This window comes from Xenopus tropicalis, chromosome 3, assembly GCF_000004195.4.
Source record: "Xenopus tropicalis strain Nigerian chromosome 3, UCB_Xtro_10.0, whole genome shotgun sequence".
Taxonomy (NCBI): domain Eukaryota; kingdom Metazoa; phylum Chordata; class Amphibia; order Anura; family Pipidae; genus Xenopus; species Xenopus tropicalis.
The window spans coordinates 82,022,228-82,046,856 of NC_030679.2; the positions used below are offsets into that span (position 1 = coordinate 82,022,228).

Here is a 24,629-nt window from a genome sequence, read left to right on the forward strand (position 1 = left end):
GAGGTCACAGGTAATTACAATATTGTTACAAGGCATTATCAATGTGTTTTGTGTAAAATGATAGCCAGTTGAAAATGAGAGGATTCTCATTCTTACAGCTTACTTTAAATCATATTTGCTTTACACAAGTATACAAAATAAACTTGAGTCATGGATAGTAAATTAGAAAGGCTAAACCAACCAGGTTCGGAAATTCTAGAAATATAGTTTTTGTGAAAAGATGTCTCATTGTTAATGTTTAAAGCAAGTTACCACTTTTAAACTAAAGATTATGCTTATAATATCCAAAAGTGCAGTTTTCGACATCACCTGTTCATGTATGTGAGGCCTCTCGATGGACAGCATGCATTGCAATCTCCCAACATATTCTCTGTTCTGACTGATGCCACAATAAACCTTGCTCCATCTGTACTTCTATAGGGACACAATAGGGCAACAGACAGGCAATGCTCCGCTATGACAGAGTTTTAAAGTCAACCTGCCTATAATACATAGTTTAGAATTTCATTGATTTGAACCAACTTATACATGTATCAAACTGATAACATAAAATGCTTGATATAAATAAGTACCTGGAAAAGTGGAACAACACTGCTGGCACAACTAGGAAACCGTGTTACCCTGAAATATTTGCGGAGGCATAATATTGAATACATTTAGATAGTTAAATGCAATCCATCATATTTATAGGTTTAGATATACAATATACATTAAGGTTCTTTAAAAAATATATAATTATATGGTCATAATACAATGGAATACTGCTTTTGACTGAAATCATGAGGTGAGGGCCATCTAATGCTTATATATCATTTTGTTTTTTACTATCATTTCCCATGGAAATGATTTGAACAGTGAGCTCTGCTACATTATAAAGCTAATCCTTCTAGCTTTACAACTGAATTATTTGTAGGATGTAATGAATTCTGTCTATCTGAAAGTGAAGGTCTAGTTGAAGTGGTTATCAGAATGTAGGCTGAGGATAACCCACAAGCCCTTTTGCATTATATATATATATTTTTTTTTTCCAGACTCTGACCATAGGTAGAATAAGAGAAGATGTATTATATAAAGCGGAGATATTTTGGAAGTAGTTGTATACCAGCTAATCAAAAAAAGGCATTTACCACTCTGGACTTTTCAAGTATTACCAACTCTAGAGCTTTGATTAGTAATATATCAGAACAGTATTACCATTACTTTATTGCCACCTGTTTCTCTTTATATTATATCTCTCACAGTCTTGACTACTACATGTTCTCACCTTGTGAAAAAGATGTGTTCAAAAGTATTACTAGAAAAAAAGTATAAATTAAGACACCCGAATTAGTATTAAATAATCCAGTTGAGACCTCAATTAATGAAAAATACAACATATACAGTACCAATACCCCTACACTCGGGAAAAAAAGCAGATTAAGAAAAAAATTAAAATAAAAGAAATGTCCATTAGTAAGAGCATTGCAAGACTCACACAGCACCAGAGATGGTCAATTCCTTTTGCCTTAATGGAACTGGAGCCATTGCAGTTTATAATATTTGAAACCATTTTTGCTGCAGTATAAAATATGGCCATAAAAAATTCCTTTCATCTTTTGAGTCCATTCTGGAGTGCACAATTCAGAATGAAATCACACTTGGCAAGTCTGCTACTATCCAACTCTGCTGTGAAGCTCTTTGGCTGCTCATTTGCTCCCAGCATGCACAGTTGTGACAGAGCTTGGCCTTGGTCTCCGGTCGCCGCCTACAGCAGAAATGGCTGAAGAAGAGGAAGAAACTCCTGACAGGAAACCATAAGGGTTAGATGGTGACTTACCTGCAAAAAGAAAAAAATGTTGTTACTTGTAATGCTTCTTTTTATACAATGATGTCTTATTTTAGACATGAGGAATAAGATCTGTTAATTGGCACATTTTAAGTCTTTTGACCTTAACACCTACATCATGGGCCTGCCCTATAGGGCAAATAGAACATACCCTGGCAGCTGAATAGGGTGAAGCTGTTGGATACACTTTAAGCCAACATTAGTGCGCTACTATTCATTAGCAATTAAACTGGAAAGGTGACCAGTTGAGCCTCAACAATTGCTGGTATGTGCTACTGGAACACTCTGACTTTTAGTTTTGGGACTGTGAGAGATGCAATGGAAAAGGTCATTATTTGGTGTGTTTTCCACCAGTGTTAATGGTGGGATACAAGTAGCACCAGGTAAAATACCTGGTTTTACAGCAGGTAATGCTGTGTTTATCTTACTGGCTTAGGAAAAGCCAAATGAATAGGTCCTTGGAGTAAATGGAGGGTTAATTGGTAAGGTCCTCCATTCCAAACTCCCTTTAAGGTTATTGATTTGGCCAACTGTAGGGAGCTGCCTGATTAGGCTGCAGGTGAGCAGCCAATAAAAGGGCTGTGGGATCTCACTGAGGGAGAAAGAGTTAGAGGTTGATCCTTAACTGAGTGAAGGTCACTCTCAGAGCTGGGCACAGGCAGGAAGGAGCTGGGGGTGCTACCTGCCACTGCGAAGGAGCAGTGAGAGTCGCGACCAGATGGTTGAGTGCTGAGAGGACTCAACAGAGTGTGGAACCAACCCTGGAAGGTGAGAGCCCTGAAGAAGGGACAAATCACATCCATGAACTGTATGTTGATGAACTGTGTTCCTTTAAGCTGTATGTGGGGAAGATTTTGCCCAAATAAACCTTTGTTTTGCCTGAAGACATGGTGTCCCTGTCTCTATGCTCCAGATCCTCTGCATGCCTGCCTACCATTGCTAATTCCCCCAAAATTATGTGTACAGGCAGTCAGCATGTCACAGGACAGATAATCAGATATAGCTATTAAAATCTCACCTAACTTCATGAGAGATCAATTTTATTTAGCATGTGATGATCTGAGGCCTTGTCTGTTTGCCACATCATTTTGATGGTCCCTAGTCATGAGGCAAGAGCTCCACATTTTTGGGACACAAAAAGTAACAGCATCCTTCTTTAAATATAAGGTCTGGTAAGTTTACCTTTTTTTTTCTTTTGGTCCTGCACCAGATAAGTTGTGTCAGGTTATGGTAACATTTTATAGATAACTGGCAACTCATTAAGTAGAAATGGCAGCATATTCCTTAGCACTAGGTTTCACATCATGCTGCTTGTTGATATTGCCTCTACTCAATATGAATAAGGCTTAAGACAAGATCAAAACTAAAGCTAAATCCTATGAATTCCGGTACTACAGTCATCACCTCAGCTTTCCAAGCACATTAGCCAGCTTTTACTTTTTCCCTGGTTTGCAAATATTTGGAAAGTGTTTTGGTTTCCTGTTTGGCACATAAAGTGTTCTTTAACCAAACAGAGCTGTCTGTGTCACTTATTCATTAGTTAGCTGTATGAGAATACGACTGCAGTGTCTTGTTTCGGTAAAAAGGCCGTGTTTTGTAACAACAACCTGTGCTTTCTACACAAAACTTGTTGTTGTTAATAACACTGCCCTTCAGGCCAATCGATGAAAATACTTTTTTGGATGTCCCTGGTAGAAAAAGAAGTATGCTAAGTAACACAATGTCCTGCAGATGCAATAAAAATATAGGAATTTTTTCATGGAAAAGACAATTTTAGTTACTGTATAGCGTGTGAGAAAAATCTGCATCTTGCAATTTATTTTTGGTAGGATGGTATCGCACCATTCACATGTAATTGTTTCTTTAATATAACTGTATTCACTGTATCATTAATATGCCATTTTAGGGATGTGGTAGGGCTTTGTTCAGCAGCCTTAAAGTTCTGGAGCTAAAAAGGACTTGGTGAAATGTTCTTATAAATGAGGTTTATTTGGTAAAACACCCAGACAGACATATGCATTCTTATCATATGCCTGTATTCTTGTGTTTGAGTTTAAGTCGTTTGGGATGATGATTACGTAATCATACTTTTATTCCTAGAATGTAATGAATATATTAACCAGTTGAAATAAAAGAAAATCTTCAGACAAGGCATAGCAAAGCATTCCGAACTAGAGAATGGCAAGCAAAATACTGCATGTGTGGTTCACATACAATGTAGGCTTCATTACCCAAAATCAGAAAATGCACTACCAGAACTCAGTCCAGCCTTTCCGTCGTTAAACCCTGAAGAATGCCTAAAACAGAAAGTATCTTAAAGGAATTTAATATGACTGTGTCCCCCAAAAGAACAAACCTGTAAAAGCAGCTAAAGATATAAACAAGAGTCAATAATAGCTTTAAAGGAGAAGGAAAGGTAAAAACTAAGAAAGCTTTATCAGAAAGGTCTATGTAAATACAGCCATAAGCACTCACACAAACACTGCACTGAGTCCTCTATCAAAAGAAACACAGGATTTCTTGTCTCCTTTTTTGTAAACATGTTCTTAGGGTATCCGACTTCCGCTCTCAGAAAAATCCTTCATTCCCAGAGCCAGAGTCTGTGCAGTTCTCGCCCCTCTCCTGCTCCCCCTCCCATAAGAATTAATAAAATTCCCTCCCCCTCCCTTAGGAATGTGTAATCTGAGCTATAATGGTTAGAGCTACAACAATCCATATGTGTTACCGTCCATATGTAATTGAAAGGAAATATTATTTTTAGAGCATTCATGACTAGAAGTATAATAAGAGTTGCATACTTACAATCTTTACGGCTGGTTCCATCTGGAAGTGGGCTGGCAGGGCTATTGCCACCTGATACACTTGAACTGTCCTGGCTGCTTCCAAGATGCAATTTTCTCATGTGTCTCACTACTGCAGTAGCATTAAAAGCTTGCTAGAAAACATCATTTATCAATGTCAATGGACTAAATGGTTTTATGTATATTGCAAATCTTCCACAGAGTTTTGGGTGTATTATTCTTTAAATACAGTAAGGACTTCCCACAGCAGACTTTATGGTATTAAAGAAAAAAAAAAAAAAACAGTCCCAAATCTACATAATTTAAAGCAGAGCTATCCAACTGGCTGAATGTGGCCCTCCAAAAGATTTGTATGGCCCCTAGTCTGCACAAAGCCTATATAGACTTCACTGTGTGATAGAATTTTTATTTAATTTGGCCCTCCAACACACTGTGAAAAATAATAGTCTCTCTGTACTAAGTTGGGCAGCACCATATTTGTGAAGCAGAGGACAACACAATGATTATCTGAGTTTTGTCAGAATGCAATGCCACATTATAATTGTACATGTTCACCCCTCCCTACTTCACCAAATCTGCTTGGCAAAGATAAGTGTTCATATGTAAATAGCAAGCATATGGTTATTGGTCATATAATGTAATCTCAGTGCTTCCTGCGTTAAAAATTTTTTTTATGTATACATATGTAAGAATAAAAGGATGCTGTCCCTTTACCAAACCTGCTAATGGATTCACCCAGGCCTGGAGTCTAAATGTATAAATAGATATACAGTAGATAGATATAAAACTTTGCACCAAAATGAGCCAAATTGTAGTGTATTACGCATAAAAAATGTTTTTTAAATAGTTAAAACAACTGATAAGAAAACTGACCACAAATGTTCCTAAGGAATCAATCTTTCATGTATCTAGGTTGTTTTCTATAACAATGGAAAATGTTTTGCGGTCATATAAAATGAAATATACATATAACTTACCCTCCATTTGCTCTTTGCAAAGTTTTTACGAATTTGTGCGCTGACTGATTCATGGATATTTTTACAAAGAGCTGTATCTCCAGCAATCCTGCAGAAACATTAAAAGGATTTTATATAATATACTATGGTTGCTATATATGTACAGTATTTAAGAGAAACTAAACTATAAAATGTTAATGCCTTAGTGTAACGGCACAGAAAGGGACATTTTATAGTGTCTCTTTACAAGCTCTAGTTAAACTAATAAGCTGTTTCTTTTACTTCTTTGCCCCCATTTTTTATACATTCCCCAACTTTTCACTGGCTAAATCCGTGTCAGAGGCAGCCCCTCATGATGGTTGCATGAAGGAGGATTTGAAGGGATCATGAGGACTTCTGGAAGAGAGACAGCCTTACAGCCATAATTTGAAAGCAGTAACATATTTACTCTACATTCTACATTTTCTATAAAGAAATATCATACATTTACTGTATATCTTGATATTGACATTAGATTGTTATTGTCATTGATATAGCACTGACATATTATGCAGAGATTTAAAGAGAATATACATCATTGGCATTTGTCCCTGCTGCAGTGCAGCTTACAGACTACGGCCCCTACCGCATTTGCACAACTCACTAGGGTCAATTTAATCAGGAGTTAATTAACCTGCCTGTATATTTTTGGAGTGTGGGAGGAAACTGGAGTATTAAATCAAACAATGCAGACACTGGGAGAACATACAAACTCCTTTTAGATGGTGCCATGGCCACAGTGTTGCAAGGCAGAAGAAGTAATAAAACAAAAAATATTCAATAGAAAATTAATGTTCCTTCCATGGCTGCATAATTTATATGTGCAACAGGCTGACTGTTTCATTGATACAGTTGAACCCAAACTAGTATTCTTCAATTTGCAAGCGACATAAAGTCAGCCAGCGACATAAAGGGGGGCCCTCAAAGGACAAATGTTAGTAAAAATCTGGGAGGATAATGGTGTTTATGGGGGTACTTAGATAATTATATTGTTTTCCAGTTTAATCAGCTGTAAAACAATGCCAATGCAATCAGTTCATTTACTAAGGATTCATAGGGGCAGATTCATGAAATCAAGAGTTCGAATACCGAATGGGATAAATTTGGATTGGATATGAAAATTTCTGAAGATCGCAAATATCACAAAATTGCTTACGAAAAAAACAGTCACAATAATATCGCATAGGCGATCCAAAAGTCACGAAATTTTCGTACCGAACGATTGTAAACAGCAGGAAAACCTTTCCGATTTTTTCGCGCAAGCGTACGAAAAAGTTGTTCAGCGACAAAAAATTCGGCAAAAATACACTCACGCTCCGAGCATTCGTGTCTTAATAAATCTGCCCCCTAGTGTGGCTGCGGTGGGGATCATGCAGTGTATGATAGCCAACACTGTGGCAACTGAGTCACTGAGTATTTTGTATTTCTTTGTATTGAAGTTGTGTGTGTTATAACATTTTCTTGCCAATCTGCAAAGTCAAATCAGATACATTTGGCAGAACAGTTGTCTACTGTTCTTAATTTCAGATTAGTTATTTTTATCTGTGTAAACAGCAACAATATTGATGTAAATGACTTTCCCAGGACCTTATATATAAGTTAGTGTATTTATCTAGGTCCCAAGGTTGAAGTCTGATTTTGGCTCTTACAGTGCTTCTTCCCAAGCTGAATGTGGCCACACTGCATACCAGAAATGTCACTGCAAAAAAGGTCTAATAAATTCTGTGACCTCTTTAAAGTATGGGGGAGGGGATAATTTATTTTACTGTTTCTCACCAAACACAGACTATCTATTGTAGCCCTTCCATTTATTTTCTTTTCTTATGAGTTGTCACATCTATCCTTCTGTTGGGGTACATGCAATATTTGTCTCCTGCTTGTTCCCAAACCCTCAGCCAGTCTTACTGCAGTATGTGCATACTACCAACTATGATACTACATCTGCTAGATCTGTTTGATGGGAGTCCATTCACCTTGACTGGTGACAACCCTTAATAAAGGGCAATCCTGGGCAATCCTGACTACACCTTCAAATTCTGAGGAATACAGGTGGAAAGCCAGTATACCATGGTGATTGCATATGAGTTCATTTCAGATGGATATTGTCCTGCAAAGTTACGATTATAGAGAAAAAGGAGCAATACTGGTTACAGCCATATCTATGGGTTAAGGCACATTTGGATTTAAACTTGTGTCATAACCATAAAACTTTTTTTTAGAAACAGAGGAGAATGTACCATTAACTCAGAGTGCCTTGGTTGCACCAATGAACATTCCCCCATTTTACTGCTGCTCTTTTTTAAAGGGGAGCACATTGCTCTTTTGTGCACAGCTCTTTGTGCTGTCAAAGCACCATGGCCCATGGGGCACATTGCTACATACACAACTTTTTACATTTAATTGCTATTGAAAGCAGCATCTGTTTGTCCCTTGCTATTATCTGCAGTCACCACTGGTTCTGACTCTTGAAACAGTGTTGCCAAAGACAGCTGTCCTCTGGATATAATTCTAATTTTCACAATGCCTTGAATGAGTTTTTACAGGTTTGTTTATTAGCTGGCTTCAGTCAGAATCATCAGTGCAGAGAACAAAAAAATAGAAACTATAATGAATATAAAAAGGAACATCACTTAATATTAAATAGGTTTTCATTAGGCAAAAGTGTATTTTTAGGTTTAAAACCATATTAAGCTGGAAGCCTTGGAAAATATAAAATGGCCTACTTATAATGTAAGTTCCTTAGTAAATGCAATCAAATTTAGTTATTTGTATGCTTAATGATAACCTAGACATGCGTATGCACAGAATATATCACAATAACCAAACTAAAATGTCAAGTAAATTGTACACACATAATTAAAATCATATCAGCACAAAACAACATTATTTTATTGACTTAATGACCTTGTTTCTGCCAACACACATCCCATATGCATGCCGGCTGCCAGGACTGTATTATTTATAAAATAATGTACTGTAAACACAAGCACATGGGAAGCCCATTAAATACACCCAAGAGAGAGAAACAGTCTGATTTATTTATTTTTTTAATCTCACACATTTGGGAAGATATTCAAAAATGTTATTCATCTTATGTATTTCTCAAAATAAATCATATTGTTGACGCATTCCATGAAACAATACATTTAATCTTTTCTCTTGAGGCAAAGTAACATTGGAACCTTTTCTGATATATTTTTTAAAGCTAAATTCAGTTTATAGGATTTTCAGACTGGGTGGCACAAACAGGTCTGGTTTACACAGACAAGCTTGCTCCCTGTAACTGGAATACATTTGAAGTCTTTAAAGGGGCGATTAGGGCAAAGACACATGGGTGATTAGTTGCCACGATTAATCACCTTGTGTGCCTAATTGGCACGCTGCAAATGGTGCATGATTAGTCACACCGACTTGTATGTTAAGCTATACCAGCTAAATCGCCTCAATTAGTCGCTGTGATCGAGTTTTTAAAAAGTTGCGGCGACTAATCAGCCCATGATCTCCATCATCTTCGTCCTTAGGGGCAGATTTATCAAAGTGTGAGATTAGAGCTCATGGCAGAAAAATTCACCTACATACTATTCATTCTTATGGGATTTATAGAAATGGTGACTGACAAGCAGGATGCAAGGAGTTACAGTGCTGGTAGTTGTCCACCTCCACTCGCCCCCCCCCCCCCCTCAGCCCCCATGACTTGGTATTTTCTCCCCCATCCCAATGCAGGAAAAGACTATGGAAATGGAGATGACCAGTGAGGCAGCAAACCCAATACTTGCTCCCTGACATGATTCACCACCTCCCCACGCTAGGCTGTAAAGCTTGCCACATTGGAACTTATTTGGGCCCACTGACAGCTAAATATCTGTTTGATGTACATAAATATGTTGGAGTCTTACCAGGGATGCCGCAGAGCCTGTTCACATGTGTATCTCTTGTTGGAATCCTTTTCCATCAAATGCTGAATAAAATCTTTAGCTGAACAAAGATGGCAAAAGGGATCAGTTTTTTTCAAAAGACTGCAGTGATGTATTCCTGAGTGAGATGCGTTGCCTCTCTTTACTTTTGATTTACTGATTGGAATACACTATATCTGTATACAATTTATATTCATTTTCAGCAAACAAGTTTATTTAAAAAAAATGCAGTTTTCAGCCAACAGCTAGAGAAAAAATTGATGGCTCTCTACAACCTAGCCTGCATATGCTTTAACTTAAGATTTAAAGCACCCAGTTTGTTCATCAACATCAAAAGTGATCAACACAAAAGTGTAACGAAATATACCCTTCACAGCGATCTGATGAATACCTGGTGGTGCAGCCTATTGCTCTATCACCCATGTAAAGCACTGGCTCTTAGCTGATAATTCACATACATATACATACAGTATATTCCAATAAGTCCACTTTAAAAAGGTGTAGTAATGTCCCATTAACAACATCAACTATATTAACTAAGACTCAGTGACCTGTTATTACTGCCATTACCTTTTTGTACAAATGTTAAGTTTTTTATTCTTTCCAACCAAGTTAATACTGGGGCAAATGCTATCAGCAGAGATCCTGTCTGCATGCATTAGACTATTTCAGAAGTGAATTCAATGTTTGTCAGCTTCATAAATAACATATTGTTTTATAAAAAATACATTAATAGTTCCTGTAAAGATCTGTGCCTTCTATTTTCATAGGATGGCTTTGAACTTCCAGGCGAGTTGATGCCAGTGGGTGAAGTTTAACCATTTGCCAGGAACAAGTGAAGCAGGCAGACAGTCTGGCATCACATTTCCATGAGACTGGGCACAAAATGTTACAGACGATTCACAATTTTAACACATACAATTCAGAGTCTGATTTATCATTTATAATGAACTTTTCTGGTTTTCCTATTTAACAATGTATTTTTCACTCTGGTATTATTCAATTGGGGCTACTGAAAAACTTCATGTGATGCACTGTATGCATATGGTGTGACTACAGTTTCATGTAACCACTGACAAGACCATTGCCTCCAAGAAGCGTTAGTCTTGGTGGGGGACAATCAATGCTTAAACATACAAAGGGATTGAGTATAGAGTTTACCATGATGAGTCTTTAAGGACAGATGAAGGCTGCAATGCTGTGACTGTGTCAGAGAGCTAGTACTGTACTTACAGAGGACAAATTCACAAGTATGGCTCTCCATTGTCATTGAGCTGCTGTACCACAGGACTGGGTCAGTATTAAGACCTATGTATAAAGTACTTAATTTCAAGCTTAATCTCATGATTGGCTTAGGCTGCCCTTTACAAATAAATTTTTTAGCAATAAGTAGTACAGTTTGTTCCTTAGCATTTGCTGTAATTTCAGACCCTAACAACATATGTCATGTTTAATATTTATTGAACATACCGGATTCTGAAATATCATCCCAATACGGAGAATCAAACTCGTAATCAGCCTTTAGAATTTGCTCGAATAATTTTGAGTCATTTTCATCATAGAATGGAGGGTAACCGCAGAGCCTAAGTCACAAACGCATATTGTTATTATTATATATCACATTCCCTATACAATATATAGTAGGGTGGTACAAAGGCAACTGAAGTGCCAGGAGACTAGAGACAGGCACTTAATGGTTTTCACTTTTAGACATTAGTACAGATTAAATTAAATTTATTTTATATTAATAACAGACCACTATACTAGACTAGAGCTTCCAATCTAGCTATACATTCCATTTCTCCATTCTGTTTATCTAAGAACAACTAACCCACTTGGAGCTTCCAATTTGCTAGGCACCCCATGTGACTCTAATTGCTAACCTCTTACCCCAGCGAAACTTGGTGAGTATCACCCCCATTTTGCTGCCTGCTCCCAGTATCATCTGTGCCCCCCTGAGTGGGCGCATTTCTGGTGCAATCCACAATAAGTACCATGGGCTAGGCATGCCAGCCAAGGATAAGAGGTCACTGGGGGGGGACCAGCCCCAGTGAACTGAGGTTTAGTTTTCCTTCAATCTAAAAACAAATTCCGAGCTTGCTTATATTAACAGTATGTCCTACATTTTTAATGGGATGAGGCATTTAAAATATGACATTCTGCTTTTGACAAACCCCATTCTGCTCTTTTTATATTCTAACTCAGTTTATCTTAGTTATAATATTTTAACCAATATCCTTTTGTAAGCCAATATTTCCCTTTTTGCTTATAAATTATGGGAAAGTGACTGACCCCTTCCACACTCAGATGGTTTCTCCAGACAAGCCAGGATGTGCCGGGCATCTGTCTCATTCTTAAATTAGTCATATTGCAATTTTATTTAAAATATCAAGCTGGTCAAAGTTACGTTTTACTAACTCCATTTGTTAAAGTTGTCCTTTATTTGGGATTGAGGCTCCTGCCAAAATGTTTTTGTTTATCCTTTTTGGGGCCTCAACACATGCTTAAAACTCTGCAAACGAAACATAAACAGAATCTGCTCTGAAGGCCTGAGTGCTATAGTAAAAAACATATATATATATATATATATATTTATAACAAGCAATCTAGTGTATACAATGAAATGTCCATTAAAGGGGAGATTTATCAAAATAACAAACTGGGGTCCCCTGAGGTTAGCCAGCAGTTTTTCATTAGATCTAATTAACTCTTTTTTGTCTGTCAGTAAAACACCCAAAGGGTTAAATGCTTGAATTTAAAAACAAAACAAAACAAAAAAACTAACAGATTTGCTTGTTTTGGCGAGGTTGCCAACCAAGCATGTTATATGTTGGGCCAAATCTAGCAGATCCAGTGTTTTGGCACAATGGTTAGTTTCTCTTTGCCTAATGGGGCTTTTAAACTCAATGGATATATTAATTGGGCAATAAGCTGTGACTCTGAAGCAGCCCAGTCAGTAGCTTATAGTAGCTGTATATGACCACCTTCTGATAATACTAACCTATTAATCAATTCAGGTAATTGATCTGATTGATCTAAAAGAGGACATGGCCAATACCTATTCTGTTTATCTATACAGTAAACATCATAGCAACAAACTCAGACATTTAACTGTTGATAAAGAGACTGAGCAGTAATTAGCTGCTTTGTAATTAGTTACTGAAAACACACTCAACTTCTGAAAAGCCATATACTCTGTGCTGTATAAAGGTGAAAATGGCTGGCTTTCCTCAGTTTTTATGACTTTGCTTACACTGTAGATATCAAACTGCCTAAAGTGTGTGTGGCATAACGAGACTTATCTGGATCAGAAAATGACCCATCTACACAATACTAGAAACTGAGATTGGCTCATCTGACTAACACATTTTCTATCTGCATTACTTGAGAGCGGAATAAAATGCAAACTATGGTGTCTGGAGGTAATTAGGATACATGGGGATCTGGCAGTTTTTCAAGAATATTCTTGGTTTACACTGTGTAAAGAGTCATATAGTGACTTATGGTAGTTGGTAGTTACTTATATGGTCTATTTTCCTATACTTAAAAAATAGAAGAGCAACATTTGCTGAATATACAAGCTTTTGTTCAACCCCTATTATGGAACCACAGGTTTGCATGCTCTGTTCTGTGTCTAAGGGTAAACTGAAAAATGTATATTTGCCATGAAGTTTGTATATAGGAAAGCATTAATATTAGCCTTACAAAAAATGACATATGCATATGATGCATAACAACAACTTTTTAATTTTTATACTCTACTTTTTAGCACCAATCCAATATTAATGGGCACCTCAAGTGCACTGTGCTTCCAAAGTCTTTAACAGTGACCCAGTCTCCAACTCCCAAGCATTTAAGAAATGAGGTTGCACAAAATCATAGGATTACTGTAGGTCATTTCCAACTGACAGCAAAGGTAAGTGTCCCATTGAGCCCCCAGTAGTCTCCTGGATATTTGGGCACCAACTGTGAGTCCACCATTGCTGTCATCTGTAAATTACCTATGTGATCCTTATTGTTCCAATCTCTGTCAGGAGTATTGGTCATAAAAGTGCTACGTGTCCAACTTCCAGGGCCCCCATTAACTCATATCTTGGTAACAAACATAACATTCTATCTAGAATAGTAAATAGGTATTCACTACAAATCTCACCCTAACTGAACTTCAAGCTGGACTTTCACTTGTATCTAGGAGGAAAAAAATAAGAATTCTTTTCAAACCCCAACCTAATTGGCCTTTAGGCTGAGCTCGCTCTCACTCCTCTAGGCCTCCACAAGAAGGTCAACCTCATAGTTTTGAATCAACTGCCTTAAAGCATGAAGTAAAGTAATGATCAGAAAACCTTTAATTAAGAAAGTCATTGTACTTACAGAATATATGCAATAACACCAATAGACCAGCAGTCTACTGCTTTGCTGTAGGGTTTCTGGGCCAACACTTCTGGAGCTATAAAACACAAACAAGATTTGGAAAGCAGTAAAGTACACCCTTTCTAACACATATACAAAACTGTAATGTTGTACAAGGAATCTAACAAATAAAAATAAAATGCATTAAAAAGTACTAAGAAAACTACGTGAGAGAACCATACTATATTTGACAGGTTATTGGTACATTGTAATTAATAGCTTTAGAATCTGTGAGAAAAGCTGAGAATAACTACAGACTGCAATACATTTAATATGGATGAAGAGGCCTCCACCAACAGAAGTAGAATTAAAATGGCAGCTGCAAGGTGTTTGTGTAATGTCCTTCTGGTTTAGTTTCACAGACTGAAGGCTGTAATGCAGTCATGCTCCAAGGCATTGCAGTGATACAATCATTTGTTAAAATTCTGGCTAAATCAAGAATGAAACAACCACATGTATTTTTTATTAAACCTCACCATAATTATACCCTTTTTGTGCTTACTCTGCATATTCGAATGCATTGACTGAATCTAAGATAGTGGCCAATAGTTTGTCTGAATAATTTTAAAGATATATAAACCCACAATAAAATTGTTAGTTATGAAAGAATTTGTAACTAATTGACAGCCCCCTCAAAGGCATCCAAGCAATGGCACATAGAGTGTTTTGACAGCCACATGGAAATTGTGAGTGAAAAAAGTCCTTTTAGCAGGGTCATTGAGTCAGTAATAGTGCGTAAGTGCAGAAATGCAGCAGTGATTTTTTTTTCGTGCAATTATGCAATTTGTGCGTAAAGCACAAATAATTTACTTGCTTCCTTCCAGAGATAAGGAAAAAAACACAACAGCTAACTAAATGAAAACAAAATAGTTACATAAGTAATGAAATCCATTTTCCAAATTTACGTGCCTCCAAACATGGGAGTGCTGGTGTACAAAGTGCAGCCAAATATTGCTTCTAGCTGCCATTCAGGATTTAGAACAAGGAACTACTTACAGGTGTAGGGTAATTAGCTGGGGCTTAAAAGCTCCCTACTTGCTCACTAGAGCTCCTGGGTTTAGGGCAAGTGCAACATGGTCTTACTACTCAGTCGCACTGTTTACTGGGGGACTAATGATTTTAATTGCACTACAGCCTTCTAATAGGCAGTGCAGGACTCACGTGCAATAATGGGCCTTAATGCGGCACGTGAGCTTAAATATTTTGGCCAAAGTGTGTTACTTACACCTTATTTTTTGTAAAAATTATATTTAAATATATATAAATTCCTTTCTGACTCCAATATGGAAATCGGACCAGTCCCTGGATCAGCTATGGATCTAAAGCTGAAATAACCGCTCAAAGCTACCTGTTACTGTGAAACATGGCATTGTATAATAGAGACAGTTCCCGCTATAAAGAGTACACTGATGTTAAACAATTGCACTGAAACATTAAAATATTTACATTTTTTTAAACATTTATTGATACTTTAAACAACAATTCTGCATACAATGCAATATTTCTTCAGAGGTCTCTGTACAGCAAGGTTTACCTGCAGATTTGTGCACTGCTTCACTGGGCAGTCTGCGTTCCTGAGTACATCACTAGAGGGGTCTTATTAGCTTCCATGTACTGTGTTTTTGTTTTACTGTTGTAGAGCCCAGCTGCAAGCACAGCCACCCTGAAACTCCCTTTTAGTTCCCAAGGCTTACTGTACTCCCTACTGGAGAACCTTGGTATAGCGTGTGTTTGTAAGAGGGTATAAATAGACCAAATGGATTCTGGGAACAAAAAAATCCCATTTACATGGGTTTATCCTATAGGCTAAAGCTCACCCACTGGGATTTTGAAGCAAAAGCCAGGATAATAGCTGAAACCCTCCCAATACTTTGTCTGATTACTCAGTGTTTTCCAGAATCACACAAAATAATGAATAAATAAACTTATTCTACCCCAAATGACCTCCGGTATCTGAATTTCCAAACAAGGGTTAATTTACTAGACACTTACCAACATAGCCAGGAGTTCCACAGGCTGTAGACATCACATCTCCTTTTCCTTCCATTTTAGAAAGACCAAAATCACTAATCATAATCTTTGACTCTTCTACCTGGCTGAAATATAGTAGGTTTTCAGGCTGGAAAAAATAATAATAATAAATAATAAAATTATCAAAATTATCAAAACTGCTTGCCACCCTGAAAAAACAGTGAAGTAATCTTATCACTTTCTACCACTGCCATGGAAGATGTAAACTCTACTTTTGGATAAACAATAGTATTATTTAAATATATACTCCTGTAATAAAAATTACATAAAATATTACATTAACACTTTGATGATGACAAACACACATACATACACCTATATAGCTGTCATATGGGAGAAACTGTAATGTAATATACACATCATCATTATCATTTATTTATTTATATATATATAGTGCCAGCAAATTATGCAGCACTTAACATTCTTTAATAACTAACAGAAATCTCTCAATAATTTAAAAAACATGGGTTAAAGAGTAAAATTAGGATCAGGGGGCCCTACTGAAAGAGCTTACAATCTAAAGAATTAGGGTAGACTAGTGTACACTGAGAAGACCCAAATATACAGCCAATGCCATTAGATATGTTGAATTTTGAAGCTTGCACTTTAAAATAAAGTTGAAATTTGACTTTGCCTCATGTTCATTGCATCTTTTAATCAACTTTAAGACATCTCAGTCTGGCAATGAATGGTGTACAATAAACTGACAGTGAACTTAATACACCCACACAAGCAGACTATAAGTGTGTAACTTAGCAAGTAACCCCCAATAATATAATACCACTGATGTGGTTGACACACTTAAAGCATAATATAAGCATGCATATTCACAAGCATTCACAGGTTTATGGCCTTTGGCTTTGCACTGCTGTGGCTCCCACTGTTTACACATAATTCCTATTTTTTAAAGTGTAAAAAAAACATATTCATTAGAAATAAAAAAAAAAAAACACAACTTCATAAAAAATCTGAAAAGCAAATATAATAGTAAAAAAAAATTGAAAGTTCCTGGCAATGGCAGCTTTCTCACACCATGGGGTGTTTTCAGCTAGCTTACATAGTTACATTGGACCAAAGTCCATATATTATATATATATATATATACACATACACACACACTCTTACCATCATATCTATACATTCACAACACTCAAAAAACTGAACTAATTCCACACAAAGATCCTAAAAATTAGGGGCACCTTTTTGAGGTTGTTAAAACTATTTGTAAGTAAACTCACCAGGGTATGAGGCAAAGGAGTGAAATTTTCTATATGCTTATAGACAGAATCCAGCTTATGCAAGGTATGAGCAGACCCAACAGAAGGCTTCAGTCTTTATGAGGTAACCCCAGGATCTGTTTGAACTTACCTTAAGATCTCTGTGCACAATGCCGAGTCTGTGAAGGTAGGAAACAGCATCTAGAACCTGTCGGATAAGGGTGCTGGCATCTTTCTCTGTATAAAATCCTTTCTCCACTATTCTATCAAACAGCTCTCCTCCAGACACCCTAAGAAACATAAAATGTTTAGCACTGATTAAATAATGTATTTCTATGTATTTAAATCATATTGAAAACATTGTAATGAAGCTAGCACATCATATAGTAAAATAAATCTGTGTGCCTGTTAACAATTTTGTGTTCTGTAAACTATTAAAAAATTAAACATGAAGACCATCTGAAAAGTTGCTAAGAACAGGGCAATCTATAACATACTAAAAAGTAACTGCAAGGTGAACTACCTTATTATAGAAAGGTTAATGCTAAAATATATATATTAAACCTGGTGGCTATACAAGTAAAGTCAAAGCACTATTTTGCTGAAACCTCCCAGTTTAATAGTGGACAAGGTGCCCATAGTCATCTTCTTTAGAGTGTGTGAGAAAACTCCTTATCGCCTTTGAAATCCATTGAGGCTATGATTGACACACAAATGCCAAGAGATCTGCACTTTAACTTACATTACAAACACAAAATGAAAACATAGTTCATGTCAATGGGTAGAAGAGTGCATGCTCAGTTAATGCTCTGAATCTTAATGCTATGGGATACGTACAAACATTCCCTTTCTTTATGTAAATCCTTTCTCCTGGAGTTAGAGTCTGTCCAAAGCTGCATGTTAATGTACTCATTACAATGAAAGTTGCATAGCCATATGCGTATAATGTGATATAGTATTCTAGGTGGCACTAATGTAGCGAATGGAACTTAGGGTAAGCAGAAGGGCATGTGCCTAGGGCACAACAAGGTTGAGTGCCATGGAGGTACATCTTTTGCCTGCCTTCCCCTAGTTTTAGGTTGTCTAAATTTGCTGGTTCTAGTGCACAAGTTGTGCATGTGGAGTTGGTGCACACATTTGCCAACAAAATGAATAGGGTTAAAAGCAAAAAGTACAACTTGTCTGCCCCAACTGCAGTAAAAGATTGGTCCGCAAATGTAGGTGTTAACACATCCAGTGTAAAAACAGCCAATAGTGTCCAAGGAGCCCTGTTCTTTCTACTAATCATAGGCCTGAAAATTACTGTCAACTGTCAAACTTTTGTACCTTCAAAGTAGGGCACAAAAAATTGTATTAAGTTGTTACACAAAAAATTGTAGCTTACTCTAGCAGATGCAATATCAAAGGCCTGCTGGGAAAAATGCACCATTTTAGTAAGTAAGCTGTACAGTCTGCTCAGCTTTATTTGAGATCTAACTGGGGAATCTGTATAGTTACCTAGAAATTCAATACACATTCCTACACTAACATTTTCCTGACTGAAATATTTTTCTGAAAGGGTTTACAAATTGAGTAAAGCACATTTTTCCGTGGATATCAGTACTTAGCACTGCCCTTATAGTGGCCATACATGGGCCAATAAAAGCTGCCAAGTCGGTTCCTCCAAAATTATTTTGGGTGGTGTGTGAGGCCAACTAATGGGCCTGAATGACTGATATCTGGTCGAAAACCACAGAGATTTGAGATTCCGTCAGATGAGGAGCACTGACAGTGGGTTGATGGAGTCCTTGTCCGACTGGCCTCACTAGGGCAGATGATCGAATCAGGGCAGATGATCGAATCATCCAGATATTGTCCCTGTGTATCTGTTGCCAAATTGGGCCCAGGTAGTCTGGAAAGTCTGGATCAGTGTATGGCCAATATTGTTCCAAACTGTATACAGGATTGGACCATTATTTTCTGCACTCTGTCAAAATGTTCTAAAGTGGAAAATAATTTATTAAACAGGCATCTTTCTGTATGCATTGGTAGTGCTTATAAAGAGCATTGATCAACCTTATAATACTGAAAATTACTTGCATAAAGAAGGCAACATGTGGGCATGCAGTGGTTTTGAACTACTGCTCCCCTCACTTAGCCAGTTCCAATTCAATATTTGTTGTACCATTCTGCAAATAATAGATACATACAATGATGATCTCATTCTGTTTATATAAGCAAGCACTCTAGCCAATTACATAAAAGCCACAGCCAAAGCCTTTGCTTATTTTAGTTCTTCAGATGTTAGCATTGTGTTCATGAGCTGTGCTGCACCCTGAGCAATGCTGACTTCACAGAAAAGAAGTTCTTTGCTTGAACCAGACTCACAAGTAATGGATTTATGACACAGCTCAGTGGAATAAACAATCCTCTGTATGGCTGGCGACCTCTTATGGACTACAAAGGTTAGCAAAATACCCCTTGCTTTTATTTTGTGTTACTAAGTAAAAAGGAAGGTTTCTTTGGCTTTACTGAAAGTGATCATTTATTTTTTCTTCCTAAGTTGCCTTACTGAACTTCAATCTACTGTACTTTCATAAACACAAGGCTGTAAGCAACACCAGAACTTTAATTATTTGTTTAAGATCCTACAATAATAAAAGGTAGAGGCACAGCACTAACTGTTTCTGCAGGCTGTAAATCTACATGTATAAGGATAGTATGGTGTCCATTACCATAATAAATAGGAAAAAGGAGACTAGAACAGAACTCTTACAGGTTCTACATAACATGAAATAAACAGGCACAATAGCATTTGGAGAAGAATATATATTCTGTATAAAACACCCAATGCCCCCGCCATAGCAATATACCATATTTACTATATAAAACATATATACTATATAAAACACCTAAAGAATATAGAAATGTCCTATTATTATAGGAAAATATATCATGACTCTCATCTGTGCAAAAGCATTTGCTCATATATGGTGGAGGGAACCTAAGAACACAACAAAAGAACACAATTGTCTCTGTTAAAGGGGAAAATGTATCTTATATATTTATATTAAAATACATCACTTAGGGGCACATTCCTTCATCTGATTAGCCTGATTCGTGTGAATTGGGTTTTTCTTTTCCTAACCAAAAAATAAAAAGCTTGGCAGGTGCACCTTAATGCCATTTGCCTCCCTGCCTAACAGCACTTGTTAACAAAGCTATTCTCCTGATTAAATTTACATACATTGACTGAGGCTCCATGGAGAAATTTGAGAATATATGGGCTCCTTGGCTGGACAGCAATCAAATGTTTGATCTCCCTAATGACCCAACCCAAACTGGGACACTCCCAACCTAAACCTGCCTAGTTGCTTGAATACATATATTTTTATGCATGATGGAATTATTAATATGTGAAAGCTAATTTTAAGTCTTGCTTAAAATGTGCCATGACAAACTTCAGTTTGTAAATCCCACTACCAAGGTCGGACTGGGGGGTGAAGGGCCCACCGTGGCTCCCGCCCCAGGAGCCCTGCAGGTGCCCACGCCGGCCCCCTACCCCCCCTCGCAGGGCACCCCACCCAACGTCCTCCCCCGAGCACGTACATTTAACGCGTCAGGTGAGGAGCAGGAGGCCGGGGGAGCACCGGCAAGGGTCAGGTCTGGGCCGCCAGGGCCCACTGGGATTTTTCCCGGTGTCCCGGCGGTCCAGTCCGACCCTGCCCACTACCATCTTGACTGCATACGTTGTTTATTGTATTGTTAGATAATGTTATGTTAAATAAACTAAAAAAAAAAGCTGTACCATTATTGAACTAATCAAGCAAATCTTTAGTATCCACATCCAGCATTTGTCTCTCTTCATTGTCTCTTCATGCAGGAGTCAGATTCGGAGAGTTAGCACTACTACATTGTTAAGGTAAAAAGAGCACACACCAATGATATACTAAATCCATCAATCCAGAGAGCAGTTTATAAATGTGGTCACTTTATTTAATTGTTTGTGTTAAGATGTTAAAAATGAAGAAAAAAGTTGATGGAATGATTATCACTATAAAGTGAAATTCTCACTTTTGGTTCTATAGACTAGTCACAATATCTCTCACAAGACAGGTTGATGACTATCTGACTATCTGGTAGACCTTTACTAAAATGTAAGGAAAGGGCTCCTTTGCACCCACTGGTGCTCACTAACCTGCGCATCTAAATAATGTTTAGGGGACTAATAGAAGGCAGGTTACCTAGGTGCCTCTTCGTGCCAGGGTGCACTTTGCATACATAAACAAGCCCTACAGATACTGAGAGAATGATGGTGTTGGAAGCAGAAGATTAAAATAACCATGCCTTTTGTTGAACAGTATCTAATGACGTCTACAAATGTTTATCTGCAAAATTTGGCAAAAAAAAAAGTCCTTTCTTAGGGCTCATACTTACAAGTGTCTGTTCCTGCATTTCCCTGAGGTGGACCATTACAGCATTACACTGCAGGGGAACACAGGGTGAAATGCCCATCTCTACGAGCCCTTGAAACAGAGACTTAAAAGCAGACAGATGGTGCAAAAGAATTCTTATAGGTCTATAAGGAGATTTGCACAATCACGTTTTTCATCAATACTAAGAATGCACATAAAATATGAACCAGATCATTTACAAACAGTTGCAACTAAATGATGTATAATGCCACACACAGCAGGGCAATCCTCTCTATGCTGCAACTTTACACTCCCTTATGTATGTATTGGAAGCATTGCTAGAATTAATTCTGTCACAAACATACTATATTACAAATGTACTCTATACTAGAACATTCTAACTGCACTGCCTTGATTAGTGTCTGTGCATGTGGCGACATGTAATAAGTCAATGACAGACTTATATGCTTGCTAAATTAACAGTTTCACAGGATTTTATCTATATGTCAGTTTACAGAAAACAACTGGGTGCATTTTGGAATAAACCAACATCTACATAATAGAATATGACATACTGCACCCCAGGACAAAGCTTATAAAAATACAGTTAGTGTATATATTATATTTAAAATATGCTTTGGGGAAAGATTAAAAAAGTTCAGTTCAGACAAGGACATAATTTAAGACATTAGGATGCCATCTGCTGGCTTAACTGCCTTTTTATTTAATTCTTCTTATTAGTGCTCTTTGTATGAACATTATGGCAATGCAAATGACGGCTTTTGCAAACTTCATCTGTATTTAAAACATTTCAATCGTGTCCTTTATCCTTTACAATATATTATCATGGGTGTTTAATTTAAAATCAGCATTTTGTATGATGTGGACAGCATTGTTCTAAAAAAATTGGCATAGTGATAAACACAGAGCATCAGCATACCTCCCAACATTTTGAAAATGTAAAAGAGGGACAAAAATAAATGCCGCGTGCAGCAACCACATTTCCCAAATACCACTCCCATTTGACTACATTTGGCAGGTTATTTAAAGTTTGAACACATTTCTGGGGTTTTTGGGGTCCTGTTTTATGTGTTATTACAGTTTTGCTGAAAAAGGTGAAATTGCCCTTTAAGCTGCAAGTCTCAGTTCCCCCAAGAGACCTGTTTAGCTTATTAGTTACAATTGTATCTCAGTGGGGGGCGCTTTTTACCTTTCTGTGCTCTCTGCCAAAAGCTACTTTTTAAATTAAATATGAGAAACAATGTTTCTAAGTGCAGGTGAAGCTTGTTAACTTTCTGGGTTTTCTGCCAAAAGCTCCTTTTTAATTAAATTTGTATCTTTTTTAGCTTCTTATCAAAGGGAAATGAGGGACTTTTCAGTAAGAATCTGGGACTGCGGGTTGAGCTGTCAAAAGAGGCAAAAATCGGGACAGCTGGGAGGTATGAATCAGTGATTATCTTTTTTTCAACCATCTGTAGATAGAACAAGTAAAATCAAATATTGGTTTCCATGGATTGCTGCCCAGGCGCTACTTTGCCCATTTAGGCCAGTTGTGAAGCTATGGGTGACGCTAGATGTTTGGCACAGTGCTTACAAACAAAGATGCTAAATTGAACAAGTGCAGCAGCCATCAGCAGTCAATCTTTGCTTTTATTTTCTAACTTGTAGTAGAATGTTTAAAACAAATTGCTGATTGGTTGCTGATGGCAACTGCACTTGTACAATGTACCTATTTATGTCAGCTCTGGGGTTGATACATAAAAAGCATGAACAAATATTCATGTATTAACAAAAAGCAACAGATGTTAATTTAACCCATATAAAAAAAAGGCTGTATAACAGGGCACATTTATGGCATTTGGTTGTAAAGAGGACTTTAAGCATTTAAAAAAAATATATAAGTCCTTACAACAATTCTCTGTTCTCTAATGCACAGTTGACAATATAGTGGGATTATGCCCTAAAGTAATAGCTATAAGGAAAGTTATGGAAAGTATGTGTACCCCTAAGCCACATTCGATATGCATCATAATTTAGTTCCAAGCTTTAGCAGAACTAGGAGCAGTGGAGTAACTACCATATACAGCACACCACGAAACTGCAGCCCCCCCCCCCCCCCAGGCCAGACTGCAGGGCCTGCCACGCGATAGTCCTCGCCTTGCCCACTTCTGCCAGTTGAAGTTTGAGGTGTGTAAAGGAGGTAAACGCCACACAATGGCCATACAAAGTTATTTTTTATTTCAGGGGGGAAGGGACCCATGCTTAACAATTATCCCTATTTGCATGGTTTGGGCTTATATGGTGGGTCATAGACATGTCGGTGTATAACTAGGCAGTTATCAATGCAGGCTTGAAGCCAGTACTAGCTAATGGAAAAAGGGCCTACCCTTCTGGTAGTTGTGATTAGGTTTACATATCATGATTTATATGCACATATACAGTTATACTGCCACCTAGTGACCAAGGTCATATTGCAAGTTGTTTATTTCTAAGCCTGCTGACCCTCCCATTCCTCCTTCCTTACATGTGATGTCAGTTCCTCCCATCATACCATTCCTGTTCCTGCTTTCCAAGTGTGAGGAGCAACTCCAGGGGTTAGGAAAGCAATATTCTTTTTGACCTCCAGCATTTGTTCATCCACTCCAACATTTGCATACCCACTCCAGCATTTATACTGCTTCAAATAAAAAACCTTTGTGGATTCCAAGTGTCTGGTGAGTTCTGCTATCTGGCAAAGATTGCCCACAGTGGTTGTGCCCAGCTCCATACAGGCCCAGGGAGAAAGGTCTCAGGGGAAACTCAGCCATTATCACAGCAATTGGAGTCAGAATACCTTCACATATATTCAGGTGTCTTAAGGTGGCCATACATGTTAAGATTTTTCTCTCCCAATTTCAGTGCAACATGACAAATCCATCAAATTACCATAAGGTTAGTAGTCTCCGAACAATCACACATCCAGTGATTTTTCATCCGACAACAGTCAGAAAATCAATCAAGCAGGTTTAAAAATTTTTGTCATTAGCAATGAAAATTGCCCAT

The 24,629-nt window shown here is 37.5% G+C and overlaps 1 protein-coding gene across 1 annotated transcript in view; it reads right to left on the reverse strand.

Annotated features, from left to right (window-relative positions):
• Positions 1-516: 516 nt before the first annotated feature.
• camk1d (calcium/calmodulin dependent protein kinase ID) overlaps positions 517-24,629 on the reverse strand; it is a 186,364-nt gene continuing 162,251 nt past the window's right edge. Inside the window, exons 4-11 of the mRNA XM_002935249.5 lie at positions 17,345-17,483; positions 15,938-16,064; positions 13,907-13,982; positions 11,006-11,118; positions 9,518-9,596; positions 5,604-5,691; positions 4,628-4,760; positions 517-1,816 (exon numbers count right to left, since the gene is read on the reverse strand). Of these exons, the coding sequence (XP_002935295.2) occupies positions 1,686-1,816; positions 4,628-4,760; positions 5,604-5,691; positions 9,518-9,596; positions 11,006-11,118; positions 13,907-13,982; positions 15,938-16,064; positions 17,345-17,483 (886 nt within the window). The 3' untranslated portion in view covers positions 517-1,685. The remainder of the gene's footprint in view (positions 1,817-4,627; positions 4,761-5,603; positions 5,692-9,517; positions 9,597-11,005; positions 11,119-13,906; positions 13,983-15,937; positions 16,065-17,344; positions 17,484-24,629) is intronic.